This window comes from Agelaius phoeniceus, chromosome 28 (assembly GCF_051311805.1).
Source record: "Agelaius phoeniceus isolate bAgePho1 chromosome 28, bAgePho1.hap1, whole genome shotgun sequence".
Classification (NCBI taxonomy): domain Eukaryota; kingdom Metazoa; phylum Chordata; class Aves; order Passeriformes; family Icteridae; genus Agelaius; species Agelaius phoeniceus.
The window spans coordinates 2,455,496-2,474,644 of NC_135292.1; the positions used below are offsets into that span (position 1 = coordinate 2,455,496).

Sequence of the window (19,149 nt, forward strand, 5' to 3'; positions counted from 1 at the left end):
ACCTAACAGGGGGGCAAAAGCAATTCTGACTGCTTCAGCAAGCACTGGATCACTTATTAACCTATTGCTAAAACAAATAATTCAAAGATAATGGATTGTGGAAGCAATAGATTCAGATGGGGAACTCATTTTACAGGAAAGACCCTTCAGGGGGTTATGGCAGCTTTAGGAATACAATGGGACCTCCATAACCCCTGGCAAGCCCAGAGCTCGGGTTGGGTAGAAAGAAAGAATGGGGAAATAAAGAAACACCTTTGGAAGCCGGAGATGGAAACCAAGATGCCATGGGTACAGCTTTTGCCATTGGCCTTGGCAAGAAAAAGAGCCAGACCCAAGGCAGATATTCAATTATCTCCCTTGGAATTCATGTCTGGAATTCCTTACCTGGGCAATTCTCCACCTAGTGCAGGGTGGAAATAAGGGATGTAAATGTAAGGCAGGCTGTAGCCAGGATCCTGTCTCCTGTGGAATCTCTCCCCCAGGAAGCTGGGCTGGCACAGAGCCTGCCCTGGGACTTTGCTGTTGCCAACACCCAGCCAGGCCATCGGCTCCTGCCTAAGGAGTGCAAAGCAGCACCACTGGTGGCCAAGGGGCCCACGCCAAGTGTCCCTGAGGCCAGAAACAGCCGCCAGCACAGCTGAGCACGGGGGGACCCCTCAGCCTGGCCTCAGGGGCTCTGAAGCCCCGGAGATTTGCACTTCCCGCCTGCAGCAGGACCATGGGAGCCGCCCCTGAGCCTGCCCTGAAGGCAACGCAGCAGCAGCCAGGGCTCCACAGCGGGCCAAGCCCCTGGGCCTGCCCACAGATCCTCTGCTCAAACCCTCGGGAATCCTGGCCACCCTCCCCTGGCACCTCCAGCCACTGCGGCCAAGCCTCGCTGCCGCTGCTGCAGCTCCAGCGCTGGCTGGGCCTGCACTGCCACAGCTGCTGGGGAGCACCGCGGCACAATTCCACCCTGGGGCTCACTCACACCCACACTCTGGGCTGCCTGCGACTGCACTGCTGCAAAATGTACCCATCCTGCTTCTTTTAAATCTTATTTCTCTGCTCAGAAAGGTTTCTCTACTCAAAGGTTTGCCTTTGGGAAAGAAATTTTAAAGGTTTTATTTAAGGGGTTCCCAGTCTGTTCGGATGTTAAACTCATCTCCACCACTCAATGGAGATGAGTTTAACATCCGAACAGACTGGGAATAGCCCAAAAGACACCCACAGAGATAAGGACCAGCAACAAAACATCAACTGCCCCGCAGCAAACAGCAACCAACAGCTACCCCAGACACTGCCCCCGCACAGCTGGAGACACCTGGTCTGGAAAAGGCTGAGAAGGAAATCCAGGAGTGTGGGCGGAATTCACAGCAGAGGGGAAGAAATCTGAGTCTAATAGGAAACCAAACACTAAAAACTTACACGACTTGGAAGCAATGAACATTAAAGCAGTGGATTTAGATTGGTTCAGACTACGTAAAGTTTAGGAAAAATCGAGTAAAACTGACATGTCATGGAATGATTTTTTCTGCACAGCCGGGCTATGTGTGGATGAAATTATTTCTGTTGCACATCCTGGCCAGAACCAAGTAATGCCTTGACTCTCTCACACGAAAGAGATTCTTGGAGAGTTTTTGTTTTCCCTACAGTTTCAGTGATAAGATTACAACATGAGAAACATTTTTAATAATAATCCTACTTTATATTGTCAGGTAGGTTTGGGACAGAAGGGTGAGAATCAATTTTTGGTCAGGTTTTTTCCATGTTCGCCTTTATGTTGCATTTTGCAAAATTGAAGAGCTTTAACCATGATACTTTTAACTCTTAAATAGTTAATACTTTTTTTTAAAAAAGCAGATTCCGGGGGCCACATGTGACTCACCAGATGGCAGCCCTGGAAGAGAAGCTTTGGTTCTAGTCAGCCAGGAGAGGAGCTTTAGGAATGCAAATGAACCCTGCTGGGCAAAGCCTGGCCAATGTACCTGGGTCTCTTGCCTGGGGCAGGAATTAGGCTGATTCCCCCTGCCCCTCACCCCGAGCTCTGCCTGCTTGCACTGATGGAATTTGCACAGCTCAAGGCAGAGCCCGGGGTGAGGATATCTGACCCTGCGACAGAAACGGGTGAAGCTGCACAGGGAAACAGCAAATGGAGAATGTTGGGAAAACTTCACTATAAATAAATGGGGGGGAATCATCCCTCTGCCCACTCCAACGTGTGCTGTCACTGTCTATGTTATATGGGGTGGATTAGAGCACTGAGATGTTCTTGCTCCCACAAGTTCCGGGAAATCAGTTGGGAATCCAAGTATTTGATGATTTAATTAGAGACAAATGGTCAATTGATGCAGCCCTGGCTGGAGAGAGCGGCCAAAGATGGGGAGAAGATGAACGGCCAGCAGAACAAATCCTACAACACCATGGACCAGCCCCTGGGAACCCAAACCAATTCATATCAGGAGCCACAGAACCCATTTCTCATTTCAATGGCACCATTAGATTACAAGCTGCCCTCGGAATAACCAACCAGACAGCTCCAGCTCCTGACCTTCCTGCTGAGCAATCCACTGAAATGAGGAACACAACATTTCACCATGGGATGGGATCAGATCATCTGTTAGCAGAGAAAAGAGGAGTTTGTGGAAAATCAAATGACTCAAACTGGTCTTGGCAAATAGAGACAAAGCCAAAGTGGTGAAACAGATAACAAAGGAAACAAAAAAGCAGCTCATGTACCAGTCCAAACGTGGAAAGGATGGGAATGGGACATGGTTTTGTGGTTCCCTGGCAGACCATGGGTTAAACGAATGCTGCTTCTGCTCTGATGTGCTACAGCACCTCTCACCTTTTTACCATGCTCCGCACCTTGAGAGTGCAGCTCATTCAGCAGCTGAGCGAGGGGCCAGGGACTTGTAGATAAGGAAGTAACGGGGCGAAACCACCAGCTTCAATAAATGTTATTAATTAACATGGACTGCTGCTCGCAGAAAGTCCCGCTAAATTCCTGAACGTCGAGAACAAAAAAGATTTAACAGAGCCGTGAATATCGGCTGTTCTACAAAAGTGGGGGTGCACATTAACGAGGACGTGCAGTTGGCAGATCGGGAGGTCTGAACCTTCCAAGTACCTCAGCCAGTGGGCAAAGGGAGAGGGAGATGAGCCGGGAAAATGAGGATAAAAAGGAGGCTGCGAACTACAACAATGGCAGCGAGCGCACGGCAAATGCCCCACGGCCTCTCCCTCTGCTCAGCAATAAAGTCACTTGTACAGGACTCCTCTGTCTCCTCGGGGCACAGAAACCTCCGGCCACGTGAATTTCCCCGCACAGCCGCGGGCACGGGGCAGCCGCCCCTGTGCCAGCCACAGGAACCGGGCCGAGCCAGCGCTGCTCCGGCAGCGGCTCCTGCCGAGGCAGCGGCCGCAAGGAGACCGCGGGCAGCCGCTCCCGCAGCGCCCTCACGGCAGCGGCACCACGGGCCGGACACGGCACAAGGAACCCGCCTGAGCCCCCTGCCGCCCCCGAGGCCCGCAGCGAGCCCCGAGCCCCCGCACAACCCAGCGCGGCTCCCACCTGCGCTGCGGCCGCCTCCCAGCTCCGCCGCCGCCTCACCGGTGGCTCCCGGTCACTCCCAGTATGGTCCAAATCACTCCCGGTAGGATCCCAGTTGCCCCCGACACGGTCCCAGCGGCTCCCAGTCATGCCCCATATGGTTCCTTTCGCTCTCAGTCCCTCTCAGGAAGAGCCCAGTGTGGCCCAGGCACTTCCAGTATGAGCCCGGTCACACCTTACCCGATGCCATTTGCCCCCGCTGTGGTCCCAGTTGCTCCCAGTATAAGTCCAGTCACCTCCAGTTTGATCCCAGTTACTCCCAGACACTCCCAGTACTATGCCAGTCACTCCAAGTGTCACCCCATCAGTCCCAGTATGATCCCAGTATGACCCCAGCATGGGGCAGCTGCTCCCAGTATGATCCCAGTTGCTCCCTGCATTATTCCAGTTTCTCTTCTTCACCCCTACTACAGATCTGATCACTCCCAGTATGATTCCAGTCAGTCCCAGGATGATCCAAACCATTCCCAGTCCCTTCCAGTCCAATCTCAATTGTCCCCTGCATGTTCCCAGTAGCCCTCAGTGTGGTCCCAGTATATCCCAGTGTGATCTCTGCTGCCTCAGTTCTGCTCCCAGTGGGTTCTTTTCCCAGTCTGTCCCAGTCCATTCCAGTCTGTCCCAGTCTCTCTCCAGCAGCTGCTGCCCACCCCCCCCTCCCAACCCCATTCCCGGGCACTGGGACCCCCCCCTGCACCCCCTTATCCTGCACCAACACCCCCCTGCACCCCCTTTCCCGGGTATCCTCCTCTCCCAGCCCCTGGATCCCCCATTTCCGTGAGCCCAGGGAGCCCCGGGCCCCCATTCCCGGCCAGCCCGGGGCACCTCAGCCCCAGCCTCCCTTTGCTGGGAAACCCGGCCTGGGCACGGGGCTCTGCGGCCGCTCTGGGATTTATGATCCCCCAAAGGAAAGGGAGAGAACAGCAGAGAGAGAGCGAGAGAGAAGGAGATTGGGAATCAGGGATCGGGTCCCAGCGCCCAGCCCTGCTCCGCCGGGGGTGGGACCCGCACCCGCAGCAAAAATTGGCTCCGCTGCTCCCGCTGCTTGCCCGGCTTTGGGCCGAGCCCAGCGGGGTCCGGGCAGAGTTTGAGCGCAGGGCCGGGAGTTCAGCAGAGCCCGGCCCGGGGGTCCCGCAGGGCGCGGCCCTGGAGGGTCCCAGACGGATCCCCGAGGGATCCAGAGGGGTGCCAGGAGGGGATCCAGGTGAATTCCCTGGAATTCGCCCTTTCCCCCTCCCCCCGCGCTCCCTCGGGCACTTTGGCTTTCGCGTCTCTGCAGCCGCGATCGGGGACGGCTGCGATGGCCCCAGCGCTGGGGCTGGGGGTGCTCCGGGGGCTCCTGGGGCTCCTGGGGGACCCGGGGGCCGCGACCAAAGGTGAGTGGGACCCCCCGAAACCGGGACCCCCCTGAACCGCAATTCCCGGGCACCGGGACCCCCTTGATCTTCCATTCCCGGGCAGGGGAACCCTCCTGAACCCCCATTTTGGGTCATGCCACCCCCCCTCACTCCACTTCCCCAGCACCGGGACCCCCCTGTACCCCCTCATCTGGCACCGAGATCCCCTGAACCCCCATTTCTGTTCACCGGGACCCCCCTGAACCGCAATTCCTGGGCACCGGGAACTCCCTAAACCTCCATTCCCGGGTACCGGGACTCCCCTGAACCCCCATTTTCGGTCCTGTGACCCCCTCAGCACCCTTTTTCAGCACCGGGACCCCCCTGAACCCCCATTCCTGAGCACGCGGACCCCCTTGAGCGCCCATTTCTGGGCACAGGGACCCCCCTGTACCCCCTTGCCCAGCATTGGCACCTCCCTGTACCCCCTCATGTGGCCCCAGGACCCCCCTGAATCCCCATTTCTGGTCACCGACGCCCCCGGAACCGCAATTCCCGGCCACCGGGACCCCCTTGAATCCCAAATTCCTGGAAGGAAACTCCCCCCGAACCCGCATTCCCCGGCACGGGAACCCCCTGAACCCCAATTTTTGGGCACTGGGACCCCCCTGCCCCCCCTAATCCGGGCCTAGGATCCCCCCGCACCCCCGTCAGTGCTCTGGGACGCCCTGCACGCCCATTCCCGGCCACCTCGTCCTTCCCAGACCACAGACCCGCCCTTTTCCTCGGCTTTTGGACCCCCAGATCTCCCAAATTTCGGCGTCCCCCCAGTTCTTCATTGCCGGCGCTTCCTGGAAGGGGTTCCAGGGGATCCCGGAGGGTCCCCTGGGGTTCCAGGGGGTCAAGAGACCCCCCTTGAACGTTCATTTTGGGGCACTGGGACCCCCCCTGTACCCCCTTCCTCAGCCCCGATAACCCCTGCACCCCCTTATCTGCAGCCTGGAACCCCCTGAGCCCCCATTCCCGGGCAGGGAAACCGCCCTGAACCCCAAGTTCTGGGCACCGGGATCCACTACATCCCCTTACCCGGCACTGGGACCCCCTGAACCTCAATTTTCAGGCACCAGGACCCCTTGAACCCCGGAACTCGGGAATGGAACCCCCCGGAACCCCATTCCTGGGCACCGGGACCCCAGTGCATCCCGTTATCTGGCCCTGGGACCCCCTGCACCCCTTTTCCCAGCACCAGATCCCAGCCAGGCCATTATCTGGCACCGGCACCCCTGAACCCCCATTCCTGGGCACCGGGACCCCACTGCATCCCCTTATACAGCACCAGGACCCCCTGAACCCCCATTCCACTGCACCAGGACCCCCGTGCACCCCCATATCTGAGACTGGAACCCTCCCAAACCCTCCGTTCTCAGGCACAGGGACCCCCCCTGCACCCCCTTATCCAGCACGGGGACCCTCCTGCACCCCCTCATGCAGCACCAATGCCCCCCGCACCCCCTTTCCCGGCCCTCCCCCTCTCAGACACCCCAGCCCCCGCTTTTCCTGGACCCCAGCACCCCCTGGACCCCCACTCCTGCCTTCCACAGCCCCCACCCACCACCTTCCTCAACACCGGGGCCCGTGCACCCCCTTTCCTGGGCACAGGGACCCCCTGGACACCCCATTGTTATAAAATTGACTCAAAACGAGTAATTTCCAATCAAAGAATTTATTAATTATTGAAGCAGTTATACTACGTAAGCAAAGGCTCAGCGCTGGGCGACAGGGGAGTCTCCGCTCCACCAACTGCCGCCCCAACTAGTTTCTGATTCAGTCCTTTTATCCTCTCCATCCTTCAGGAGTCCATGTTATCTCAGAGTTCTCTGCGCCTGCGCTGGTTGTTGCTAGGGGGTCATCCTTCTGTCTCCTGGTGGTCGGTGATAAAGGCTGCGGAGTCTTCCTCAGCCGCGTCTTCTTCACCCTATGTCCTTATTTGGTGACTTCTCTGTGGAAAATTACCAAAATCTTATGATTAATGCAATATGTGCCCTATCAAGCTTAAGCAAGCAAATGTCCTGCCTTGCAAACTGTGCCCTATCAAGCTTAAGCAAGCAAATATCCTGCCTTGCAGACTGTTTATCTGCCCCTGCCCCTTCCCCAGCTTTTCCCTGGTCGTTATCTCTGTGAGTTATCTGCTTGTACCATTTGTCAGTGGGAAAGGTTTCCCTGCTGGGTGTTTATCTGCCCCTGCCCTTTCCCCAGCCTTTCCCTGGTCGTTATTTCTGTGAGTTATCTGTTTGTACCATTTGCTGGGTGGGACTATGTGTGGGCTCCTGCAACCCCTTCCCTGGTATCCTTGTAGCGCATATCTCATGAAGTAGTACAGAAATAGTCAGCAGACAACTCTTGTAACACACTGGTCTCTTTTTCATGACGAACAAAATGTAGTCCCTCATCTCAATTCCCCCCCATTTATTTATAGTAAAGTTTTCCCAACATTCTCCATTTGCTGTTTCCCTTTGCAGCTTCACCCTGCTTTATTTTAAAAAAGTATTAACTATTTAAGAGTTAAAAGTATCACGGTTAAAGCTCTTCAATTTTGCAAAATGCAACATAAAGGCGAACATGGAAAAAACCTGACCAAAAATTGATTCTCACCCTTCTGTCCCAAACCTACCTGACAATATAAAGTAGGACTATTATAAAAAATGTTTCTCATGTTGTAATCTTATCACTGAAACTGTAGGGAAAACAAAAACTCTCCAAGAATCTCTTTCGTGTGAGAGAGTCAAGGCATTACTTGGTTCTGGCCAGGATGGGCAACAGAAATACTTTCATCCACACATAGCCCGGCTGAGCAGAAAACATCATTCCATGACATGTCAGTTTTACTCGATTTTTCCTAAACTTTACATAGTCTGAACCAATCTAAATCCACTGCTTTAATGTTCATTGCTTCCAAGTCGTGTAAGTTTTTAGTGTTTGGTTTCCTATTAGACTCGGATTTCTTCCCCTCTGCTGTGAATTCCGCCCACACTCCTGGATTTCCTTCTCAGCCTTTTCCAGACCAGGTGTCTCCAGCTGTGCGGGGGCAGTGTCTGGGGTAGCTGTTGGTTGCTGTTTGCTGCGGGGCGTTGATGTTTTGTTGCTGGTCCTTATCTCTGTGGGTGTCTTTTGGGCTATTCCCAGTCTGTTCGGATGTTAAACTCATCTCCATTGAGTGGTGGAGATGAGTTTAACATCCGAATAGACTGGGAACCCCTTAAATAAAACCTTTAAAATTTCTTTCCCAAAGGCAAACCTTTGAGTAGAGAAACCTTTCTGAGCAGAGAAATAAGATTTAAAAGAAGCAGGATGGGTACATTTTGCAGCAGTGCAGTCGCAGGCAGCCCAGAGTGTGGGTGTGAGTGAGCCCCAGGGTGGAATTGTGCCGCGGTGCTCCCCAGCAGCTGTGGCAGTGCAGGCCCAGCCAGCGCTGGAGCTGCAGCAGCGGCAGCGAGGCTTGGCCGCAGTGGCTGGAGGTGCCAGGGGAGGGTGGCCAGGATTCCCGAGGGTTTGAGCAGAGGATCTGTGGGCAGGCCCAGGGGCTTGGCCCGCTGTGGAGCCCTGGCTGCTGCTGCGTTGCCTTCAGGGCAGGCTCAGGGCCGGCTCCCATGGTCCTGCTGCAGGCGGGAAGTGCAAATCTCCGGGGCTTCAGAGCCCCTGAGGCCAGGCTGAGGGGTCCCCCCGTGCTCAGCTGTGCTGGCGGCTGTTTCTGGCCTCAGGGACACTTGGCGTGGGCCCCTTGGCCACCAGTGGTGCTGCTTTGCGCTCCTTAGGCAGGAGCCGATGGCCTGGCTGGGTGTTGGCAACAGCAAAGTCCCAGGGCAGGCTCTGTGCCAGCCCAGCTTCCTGGGGGAGAGATTCCACAGGAGACAGGATCCTGGCTACAGCCTGCCTTACATTTACATCCCTTATTTCCACCCTGCACTAGGTGGAGAATTGCCCAGGTAAGGAATTCCAGACATGAATTCCAAGGGAGATAATTGAATATCTGCCTTGGGTCTGGCTCTTTTTCTTGCCAAAGCCAATGGCAAAAGCTGTACCCATGGCATCTTGGTTTCCATCTCCGGCTTCCAAAGGTGTTTCTTTATTTCCCCATTCATTCTTTCTACCCAACCCGAGCTCTGGGCTTGCCAGGGGTTATGGAGGTCCCATTGTATTCCTAAAGCTGCCATAATCCCCTGAAGGGTCTTTCCTGTAAAATGAGTTCCCCATCTGAATCTATTGCTTCCACAATCCGTTATCTTTGAATTATTTCTTTTAGCAATAGGTTAATAAGTGATCCAGTGCTTGCTGAAGCAGTCAGAATTGCTTTTGCCCCCCTGTTAGGTGCCATGGTGTCAGCAGAAGATTTTGAAGCCTTCCTGCTCAGGGCATTTCAGTGCCAGGCTCTTACAAGCACCCAGAGCTCCGCGGGTTGAGCTGAGCATGGGCCGGTGACCTGCGCTTTGTCTGATTCCCCTTCCTTAATAACAGCCTGTCTTGTAGCTCTTTTCCCTCCTGCTGCCCTTGCAGAGCCATCCACAAACACATTGTCTCCCTCAGGCCAGGGAATGTCCCATCAATCTCTCCCAGCCTGGCTCGGGAGCTCTGTCCCTTGAGTGCAGTCCTGGGTTCCTTGCCAGCCCCTCTCCAGGCTGTTCAAACAGGAGGCTGGGTTAAACCCTTGCCCTGTCCTCAGTTCTGAATCCTCCTGTGCCACTGAACAAGTTTCATACTGTAATAACCGAGCCCTGCTCATCCATTGAGAGGCTCTTTTGGTTGTCAAAGCTTTAACTTGATGCCAGACTTGAACTCTAGGAGATCCTCCTGTTGTCATCAGTTTTCAGGCCTCTGCTCCCATGGAAGCTGTGGCTGCACAATTCTGCAGACAATGAGGCTGCTCTCTGGCCACTGGGTTAAACATTTTAGCACAAGAATTCCTTTGGCAAGACCCTGTTTAACGTCCACCTATAATTCAAATTCTTTTTCCCTGTCTGGAAGGCCCAGGCCACTCGCCTCAGTTAATCTTAATTTTAACACTTGAAAATTCTGTGTTTCCTCCTTGTGTCCATCCATCCAGTTTGTTGACTGGCAAGATAGGAGTGTTGTAGGGAGACACCCTTGGCTCCAAAAGCCCTGCCTTCTACAGGGACTCAATACCAGGCTGTGAGCCCTTCCTTCCCTCTCTTGGAACAGGGTAGTGCTTGTCCTGGTTGCTTTAATTTGTAGAGGCTCCATATCTAATTTTCTGTATTTCCCTGGGGCTGCCCACACTTCTGGGTTCACTTCAGCATAGGCCTTGTCAGACTTTTGACACAGAGGTACAACAGAACTAGCCTCTGTACCCCTTTTTACAGTATTAAAATCCAGCTCTCAAACTCCTTCCTAGTTAATTACAATCACAGGAGGAAGAAAAAGAAATTCATTTATTTCAAACCTATCCCCCACAGCTTCTAATAGTGGTTGAACAAATCATACCTGCTCATCTTTCCCACTCATTCCCTTAAAAATTAAAATATTCCTGTACTATTTTCCCCTTTAGGTCTAAGATTCAGAGCAGATTGAGAGGCCCCTGTGTCCATCAGGAAATGCCTCCTCTCAATGCAGACCCACCTGAATGTTCTCAAGGGCTCCAGTGTGGAGGGTCCCTGGTGTGATGGGAGCTGTGACAGCCCTGCCAATCCATGTCCATCACGGGCTGGACTTGCTGGTCCTGAGGGTGCTGCTGTCTCTGCTTGCAGTGTCCTTGTGCCCTGCAGCCGGAGCCCTGATTCCTTGCCAGGGGCTGTTTGGGTGGGCTGTGCCCTGCCGAGGAGGGCAATGCCTCTGCCGGGTGCTTGTGGCCGAGCCCGTGCCCTGGGTGCTGGGGCCCCCTTGGGCCCTGGGGCTGATCCCTCAGGGGCTGTAGGAGCTCTGCCCTGGCCTTTGCCTTCAGCTTGGCCTTTTGCTGCTCCCTTCTTGCACTCACCTGCTGGGCCTTTGTGCCCAAGTGCTGCAGGGCCTTCTTCTGCCCCTCCTGCAGCCCCCCTCAGTGCCTGTGGGTGCTTGTCTTGCTTTACAAGACAGGTGTCTGCTTGGGAAGGCAGAAAAAGCCTCTCTTGGAATGGAGAATGCAAAGCCCCTCCCTCTTAATTTTTAGGATAGTGAAATCAAGGGGCTCTCAGGCAAAGATATGGGATTAGGAATAACGGTTCTTTACTAGTGTGTATAATATAATAATAGTAGTGTGTATCAACAGCTCCGGCAGTGCCAACAAACAGAGCCCGGAGCCGGTCCCGGCCTTTCGGCCGCGGCGCTTTCCCCTTGGGTGCAGTTCCGGGCACGGCCGGCAGGGGCGCCGGTGGCTCCCGCGGGGCGGGGCAGCGCATCCCTGCCATGGGAACCTCTCTGAACGGCAATAGAGCAATCCCTTCATCTAACTCTTTCACTTTTTTACCTTCTGTAGCCTTTCTCCCGTGTTTTGAGAAAGAATTTGGAGAGGGCTGCCTTTTAACTGAGCTCCTAGTGTTTCGATAAGGTGCTTCCTGTAGAGAGAGGGATTTTCCCTGAACAGCAGGAGCTGTGGTTACCAAGGGGACGTAACTCAGAGCAGGAGGGGTCAGGGGAGGATATCCCGCCGAGGCTCGGTGGGAGTGTGGGCAGGGTCTGCTGCCGGAATCGCCAGAGGGGGATCTTCCCGTGGAGGCTGAGCCGGAGCGTGGGCAGCCCCCACATGGCTTATGGCGGCTGATCCGGCAGCTCCCGGCAGAGAAAAGGCAGGTGGGAGACCCCGGCAGCAGCAGCAGCGGCGCTGCCCAGCGCAGCTGGCACGGGCAGGGCAGCCGGGGATGGGATGGCTGGGACCCGCCCTCGGTGCGGTCGGCGCGGTGACCTCGGCCCACGCGGCAGGACAGAGCAACCCCATCTTGCCCAGCATGGCCGGCAGAGCGGCCGCGGGCCGGGCAGTGGGGCCAGGGCACACAAATTCACCGCCAGCGCCGGGGCAGGTGGAGCTGCCCTGGGCAGTGAGCCCGCACCTGGGATGGAAACCGGGGCAGGCGGAGCTGAGGCGGGCAGCGAGCCGGGACCCGGGACAGGCGCCTCGGCCGCCAACGGAGGGGGCAAGAGCTGCAGAGGATCCCACTCTCTTTCTGACTTTTCCTCTTGTTCCCCTCCCTTTCATTGCCCCTTTTTGTTTTCTTGTTTTTTTCCTCGGCTGTTTCTGATACTTCAAAGATTTTTATTCTCCTAAAATCTCCTGTCTAACATATGGCATATTCTCTTTCTTCTAGATTAAATGGGTTTTTTTACAAATAAATCCAGAACCTAACAAATCTCAACTTCTGCTTGGATATTTTGAAATGGTCGGCGAGCTAACTCATGACCTCCTAATGTTGTTTTTCTCATCACCTTTTTATTTATCCTTTGGCAAATTAAGCATCTTTCAGTGACTTGCTTTGCTACACCAAAAATCCCAGTGCACCCAAAATTCCTTAAAAAATGATCACACAAAGCTTGAGTACGCCAGTGGGGTTTCTGATGCACGTCTTCTAATCTTTTCCTAGTAAGCACATTTTATTAAGTCATGTAGAAGTTTCTATTACCCTGATTTATCTTGTTCATTTCCTATCTTGTTTAATTCTTTTTTCTCGGCTTCCCTAAACTTTGGAATTTCCAGTTTTTCCTCGTTTGGAGTTAATATTAAAGAAACTCTTTCAGCTCCATTTCCTGCTGCATCCTTAGCTTTGTGATCTGCCCCCAGTTTGCCCAGTTTGCCTCTCCTTTGGCCCGGGCCGGGTTCCCCCCGCCCGCAGCGGCTGGGAGCAGCCGAGAGCCCCGCGCTGCCCATGCCGACCTGGCCCGGCTCCATGGCCGCTGCTGCCGCGGGCTGCGAGGGCTGCGGGAACGGGGCACCGAGGGTGTGGCTGCTGCTGGGGGAGGAGGAGGAGGGAGGGAAGGGCAGGGATGGAGGGGGAGGAGGAGGCGGGGTAAGGGGGGAGGAGGAAATGGAGGAGGGATGGAAGGGGCGGGATGGAAGAGGAGCAGGAGGTGGGGATAAGACAGGGGAGGAGGAGGAGGGGGGATGGAAGAGGAGGAGCGGGAGAAGAAAGAGCAGTGAAGGAGGCGGGGTTAGGGGGAGGAGGAGAGGGAGGTGGAGATAGGACAGAGGAGGAGCGGGAGGAAGAGGAAGAGGAGGGACAAGGGCGGATCAAGGCTGAGCTGCGGGAGCCACGCGGTCTCGATCCCTGCCTGAATTCGCAGCCCCCACCTGTGGGATCATCGCCCCCCCCATGGCGCAGGTGAGCAGGGAGGGGGAGCCTGGCCCGGATATCCTGGGGGGTCCCTGTTTTGGGTTTTTGGGGGGATGTTTGGAGAATGAAGAAGTCCAAGGCTGAGCGGAAAAGGCCCCTCGGGGGGACATCGGGGGGTGGCGGTGGCGGCTGCGGGCAGAGGCAGCCTGGAGGAGCAGAGCCCTGTGTGCCCCAGGAGGCCAAAGTGGGGAGGCCAGAGAGGGGGGAGCGCCGCCATTGGCGGGAGCCTCAAGAGCCTGGAGAGGGGCAGGGGGGACTCCTTGGAGCCGCTGCAGCGCAGAGCAGAGAATGAGGGGAGAAGGGAGCCTGGGAGCCCAAAGAGCCCCGGCATCCCGAAATGGGGAGAGCCAAGAGGGGGCAGTGCGTCCCCAGAGACGGTCTGGGGGGATCTCGTTGCCCTTGCCTGTGGCACGGAGGCAAATCCCATGCTGTCCTTGTCCTTCCTCGCCCAGAGCAGGAGCTGAGCATGGAGAGCAGGGAGGACAAATGCCCGCGGCAGAACCTGGTGGCAGAGGCCGTTTTGAGCGGCTCCACGGCGCAGGAAGCCAACGGGGAGGAAAAGCCCTGGAGATGCCGCACGAGGAGGGGCTGCAAACGCAGATGGCGGGGATGTGAGGGGGAAAGAGGCAGCCTGGGCCGGGAAGGCGGCCGGAGATGGAGGCAGAGCTCGGAGCTGGTGCTCCATGAGCAGCTCCATGATGGGGAGAAGCCCCACACGTGCGTGGAGTGTGGGAAGAGCTTCAGGTGGAACTCTGAGCTGATCAAGCACCAGAGGATCCACACTGGGGAGAGGCCCTACGAGTGTGGGCAGTGTGGGAAGAGCTTCAGCCAGCGCTGCAGCCTGATCAGCCACCAGAGGACCCACACTGGGGAGAGGCCCTATGAGTGCTCCAAGTGTGGGAAGAGGTTTCAGACCAGGTCCCATCTCCTCCAGCACTATCAGAGTCACACAGAGGAGAGGCCCTTCCAATGCCCCGACTGTGGGAAGGGATTCAAGCGTAACTCCGCCCTCGTCACCCACCGGCGCATCCACACAGGGGAGAGGCCCTACGAGTGTGATAAATGCAGGAAGAGGTTTCAGACCAGCTCCCATCTCCTCCGGCACTATCGGATTCACACAGAGGAGAGGCCCTTCCAATGCCCCGACTGTGGGAAGGGATTCAAGTACAACTCCCACCTCGTCCTTCACCAGCGCATCCACACCGGGGAGAGGCCCTACGAGTGTCCCCAGTGTGGGAAGAGCTTCTCTTGCAGCTCTAACTTGACCCAACACCAACGGAGGCACCGGTAAGGGAAGCCCTGCGAGTGCCCCGAGTGCGGGAAGAGCTTCGTGCGCTGCTGCAGCTCCATCCCCCACTGGAGGAGGCACTTTGGGCACAGCCCTGGTCACTCACATTCCCCGTGATCCATGTTGGGAACACTCCTGGCTGCTTCTCCTTTGGTTTGGCCTGAATTTTTTTCTCTTCTCCATCTCTCTGTCCTCCGAAAGTCCATTGGGATGGAACAGTCACCTCAAAACCACTCAAATTCCACTGAAAATAACTGAATTTTAACCCGAAAGGGCTCAATTCCACCTCAGATTGCTTGTTCCTTCCTCAAAAAACTCAATCCCAGGCCAAACTCACTCCATTCCACAGCTGTCAAGTTGAGATGGAGTTGGAAGGAGATTGGGAGAAGTGGGATCCCAATTTGGAGCAATGGGATGGGGATTGTGTGGGGCTGGGTGTGTGGGATGTATTTGATAGCAAATAAAACTTTCAGAGTTACTGATTTCTGTCCTGTTCATTTTCAGTCAGTTCTGTTTGCCGAGTGCCACCTTCTCAGCTGATTCAATTCCTATAAAATTCCCATTTTTTAAATCATCTAACCCAAACAATCCAAAAACCAATATCAAAATAAAACCACCTGCACACAATTAATGTTTTAAAAATAATTTTAATTTTTCAAGAGTACTTAAGGATGTTATTAAAGTTTAATTGTTTGGTTGAAATGTCTGAGAAATTGTAGTGGTGTTTGGTTTTGTGTTTAGTATATTTGTAATATGAATTGTTTAAGAAAGAGGTGTTAGATTGCATGGTAGTTTCTTTAGATAATTTTATCTAAAGTACATTAGTCATCGAGTTAAAATTTTCAAAAGGTATTTCCTGATATATAATTTGTTTATTTATATGCATTGGTAATATTATAGTAATAGTTATTGTTGGTTGGAGTTGAATCATTGTAAAGAAGAGTTGAGATTTTTATATTTTATTTTTATTATAATTTATTTAATTTCAATTATTATTTCTTTGCTTATAGTTTTATTGCAATTTGTTGAGGGGATAGGAAGGAAGTTCAAGGGCAGGGACATTTTTTCCTGGCTGGGAACTGGAATTCCAGACCCAGGGAGTGTGTGCAGGACCCCACAGACTGGGATCAAATATGGGCTGGGATCAAATATGGGCTGGGATGACCTGGACTGGGATCACATGGATGGGGATCCTGTGGATCAGAACCCTCCAGACCAGGATAGCCTGGAGTGGGATCAAATATGGACTGGGACTGTATGGACTGGGATCCCAGGGACTGGGACCATATGCATCAGGACCACAGAGACTGGGATCGAATATGGGCTGGGACTGTTTTTTAAAGTAACTTTGTTCTATAGTTTTTATTTCTGTTGTTAATTAAGCTCAGTGAAATAGCTGCTTGTGTTAAACTGCCTGCTTGGATGGGATAACATCCAATGCACACAGGGTGAGGACACCTGTACAGATCTGCCAACTATCAGCACTCCCCGTCTGAAGGCAGAGTGCACCAAGGCCCAAAACCTGGAGGTGATAAAGAGAATGGACTAAAACCACAGCCAAGGAATCTGCATGCTCTAAAAAGGCAGATCCAGGGCAGACCCATGCTAAACAGTTCTTGGAAGATGTAAACTGGGTGCATCTTGGCACTCAGCCAGGAGCACCCTGTTACCTTCGGGGATCCCCTGAAATACCTTTCCCCTTACATCAGCCTGGTGCATATTCATAGAGCCTCATGCACAGCAGCTGGGAAGGGTTTAACACTTTACTGGGTATATTAGCGTTCAGAAACACATAATCACCAGAATGATTATATGCAGGTGCTTTTATTGAAGAGCTCTGGGTGTCAGGGGTACCAGCCCAAATCTGACTCCGACATGGGTTTGGGATGAACATGTTTTTATATTCTATCATTATATAGCTTTCATGTTAATGATTAAACTTCAATTGTTCTATTGTATACATAGATTTCAGCCAAGCATGGGCTCCTTGTGGCCCCCCTCAAACTTCTAACATAGTTTCTCATGATTCTTCTTATGATTATACAGTAATTATATTTAATTACTAAACAATCATCATATCTAACAATTATATCATTTATCATGTTCTGCTTACGCAGGTGCGATTTCACATGATCTGGCAAGCACAAAGCCTAACATTTTCAGAGTCTATTTTTGACATTTTTCCAGGGCCCCACTATCATTCTCCCCCCTTTGAAAGCATTTTCACTTCACTATAGGTGTAAATGTTTTCACTAGATACAGTCCTTTATTTCTCAATTTATTCTTGACGTTCTTCAAGTCCATGGTTGATGTAAACGTTGTCGTGGATGCTGTCACGCACTGGAGAGCCAGAAGATGGTGGGCGTGGATCTCGTGTCAGTGCCTTTATTATCTTCTGGTTCCAGGATGTTTTCTTCTGTATCTCTCCCTTTAAGATGCTGTGAACTAACCAAATTGCTAAGAATACAATTAGTAAGATTATCACACTCTCAATGATGGATTTAATCCATGAACTCACATTCCACCCTAGCCCTTTAAAGATTTTGCCTAGCCAGGTCGTAGTCAAATCCTTTTGCTCTTCTTGTGCTTCATGCTCTCTTTGTTTCAACTGATTGATGTCATATTCTACATCTGCAGTTACATTTGGGATGTGAAGGCAGCAATGACCAACCCGTCCCTTTAAAAATCCACATACTCCATGCTCTTTCAGGAGTAACAAATCTAAGGCTAATCGATTTTGTAAAGTCATTTTTGTGGTGGCTTGTAATTGTACATTTAATTCTTTAAATCCTTCCCGGGTGACTCTTGCCAGTCTATCTACCTGACCTGTAAGTTTGTACAGCATCTCCCTACTCTGATAGTTTGCTATAGGACCAAGCAAAGACTCTAGGGCCCACCCAAATTTCACTCCACCAGAGGGTTCTTGCCAAGTGTCATCTGGATTTTCATTGTCTAGAACTTCTCATCTTGCTCTTATCTGCACAAGTTCATGTTTACCGTTAAATGGGGACTTTTTCCAAATTGGACATGAGGTTGGGAGGCCTAAAGTAATTTCCTTTACTTTCCCATCTACAGGCAGATGTGTTGTCCAGGTGCCATCGCTTGCTGCCCATACAAATTGTCCTGGACCTCGGACTGTACTCCTGGTACATCCTACAACTGCTTTATAATTCCCTCTGCCTTGTTTATGTTTGATCCCTCTGCAAGCACAGCCAGTTTGTAGGGCTATTGCCAGGGGTGGCATCTGCTTTATCTCTGCATCATCAGAAGTGCAGTCATAAGTTTTATTACATGCCCACCAACTTACTTGGTCTGCCCTCGTTCTGCTACTGGTGGCAGTGTTTGTTACTGCTGGATCTGTTTCATTCCCGGAGCCTTCCCACTTAATGCACCAAGGGGTGTTTGCCATACATTGGAATCTTTGAAGGATACTCACAGACCACGCACTGTCCCAAGACTCCGTCTGACCTTTCTGATCCTTGGCCTCACACTTCCATACCAGAGTGGTTTCTGTAACATTTTCTATAATCTTTTTATAGTGTGGCAAATAGCATTGCCATTGTGTGATGCCTCCTGATTCTCCCATAGGAGTTCCTAGTGTGCCAGCACTTAGAATACAGTCTTTCTGGCCCATGGGTCTCATCCATGTTCCTATTTTCTCCCAAGTTTCCTTGATTACTTGCCTCGATTCGGGTACCTGTTTACATGCAATTGTTTTGTTCTTTTGTGTTTCAGGTAGTTTTGATGTTACGATTCCCCAATTTACTGGGTCTCCTGCTGCCCTTTGGTATTGGCAGACAGGCAGTTATTCTACAGGTGTTTTGCATTTGGCAAAGTCTTTGACTAATCCAATCATTACATTCTCAGCCCAAACTGCATTAGAAACCTTTATCACCTGTGTTTCTGCTTGTACCTCTCTCTTCATTCTAGAACGAAGAGTGGTTATTTGATCTTTTTGCATTCCACATCCCAAAGACATTAATGACCATAACATTGGCACAATTACTGATAGCATTCTCAAAGTGATTAAACACATCTTATCTGCAGCCTTGTTGGTTCCACAGTTTACACAGTCTGTGATCCAGGATGGATTTTCTTCACTCGGGTGTAGTGAATCCAGGGGTCCACACCGGCTACTTTGGCTGCTGTAAAGGTGGTCAGCAGTACCTGGTGGGGCCCACTCCACTTTTCTTTCAGCGGTTCTTCGTTCCAGTTCTTGATGTACACCTCGTCTCCTGGATGTATGTTATGAACTGGGTTCTCGAGAGTCAGCGGTCTATTCCACACGAGGATGCTCCGGAGCTGAGCTAAAGTTTTCCCGAGAGACAGAACATAATTATACACTTCCTGCTTTCCTGTGACATGCACATTAGGGTTAGGCTCAGGAGATTCATATGGTTTCCCATGCAATATCTCCTAAGGGCTGACTGACATCCCACTCCTAGGCTTTATCCGAATCCTCAACAGTGCTATTGGCAAAGCCTGGGGCCACTGCAATTTGGCTTCTTGGCATATTTTACTGATTTGCCTCTTTAGTGTCTGATTCATCCTCTCTACCTGTCCACTCGACTGGGGTCTCCATGGTGTGTGGAGGTCCCAAGTTATCCCCAGCAATCTACTTACCTC

General features: G+C 52.6%; 1 protein-coding gene across 1 annotated transcript in view; it reads left to right on the forward strand.

Annotated features, from left to right (window-relative positions):
• Positions 1 to 19,149, forward strand: part of LOC143696053 (uncharacterized) — a 1,205,294-nt gene that overhangs the window by 300,895 nt on the left and 885,250 nt on the right. The window contains 1 exon segment of the mRNA XM_077191259.1: positions 13,896 to 14,567. Coding sequence (XP_077047374.1) covers positions 13,896 to 14,567 — 672 coding nt within the window.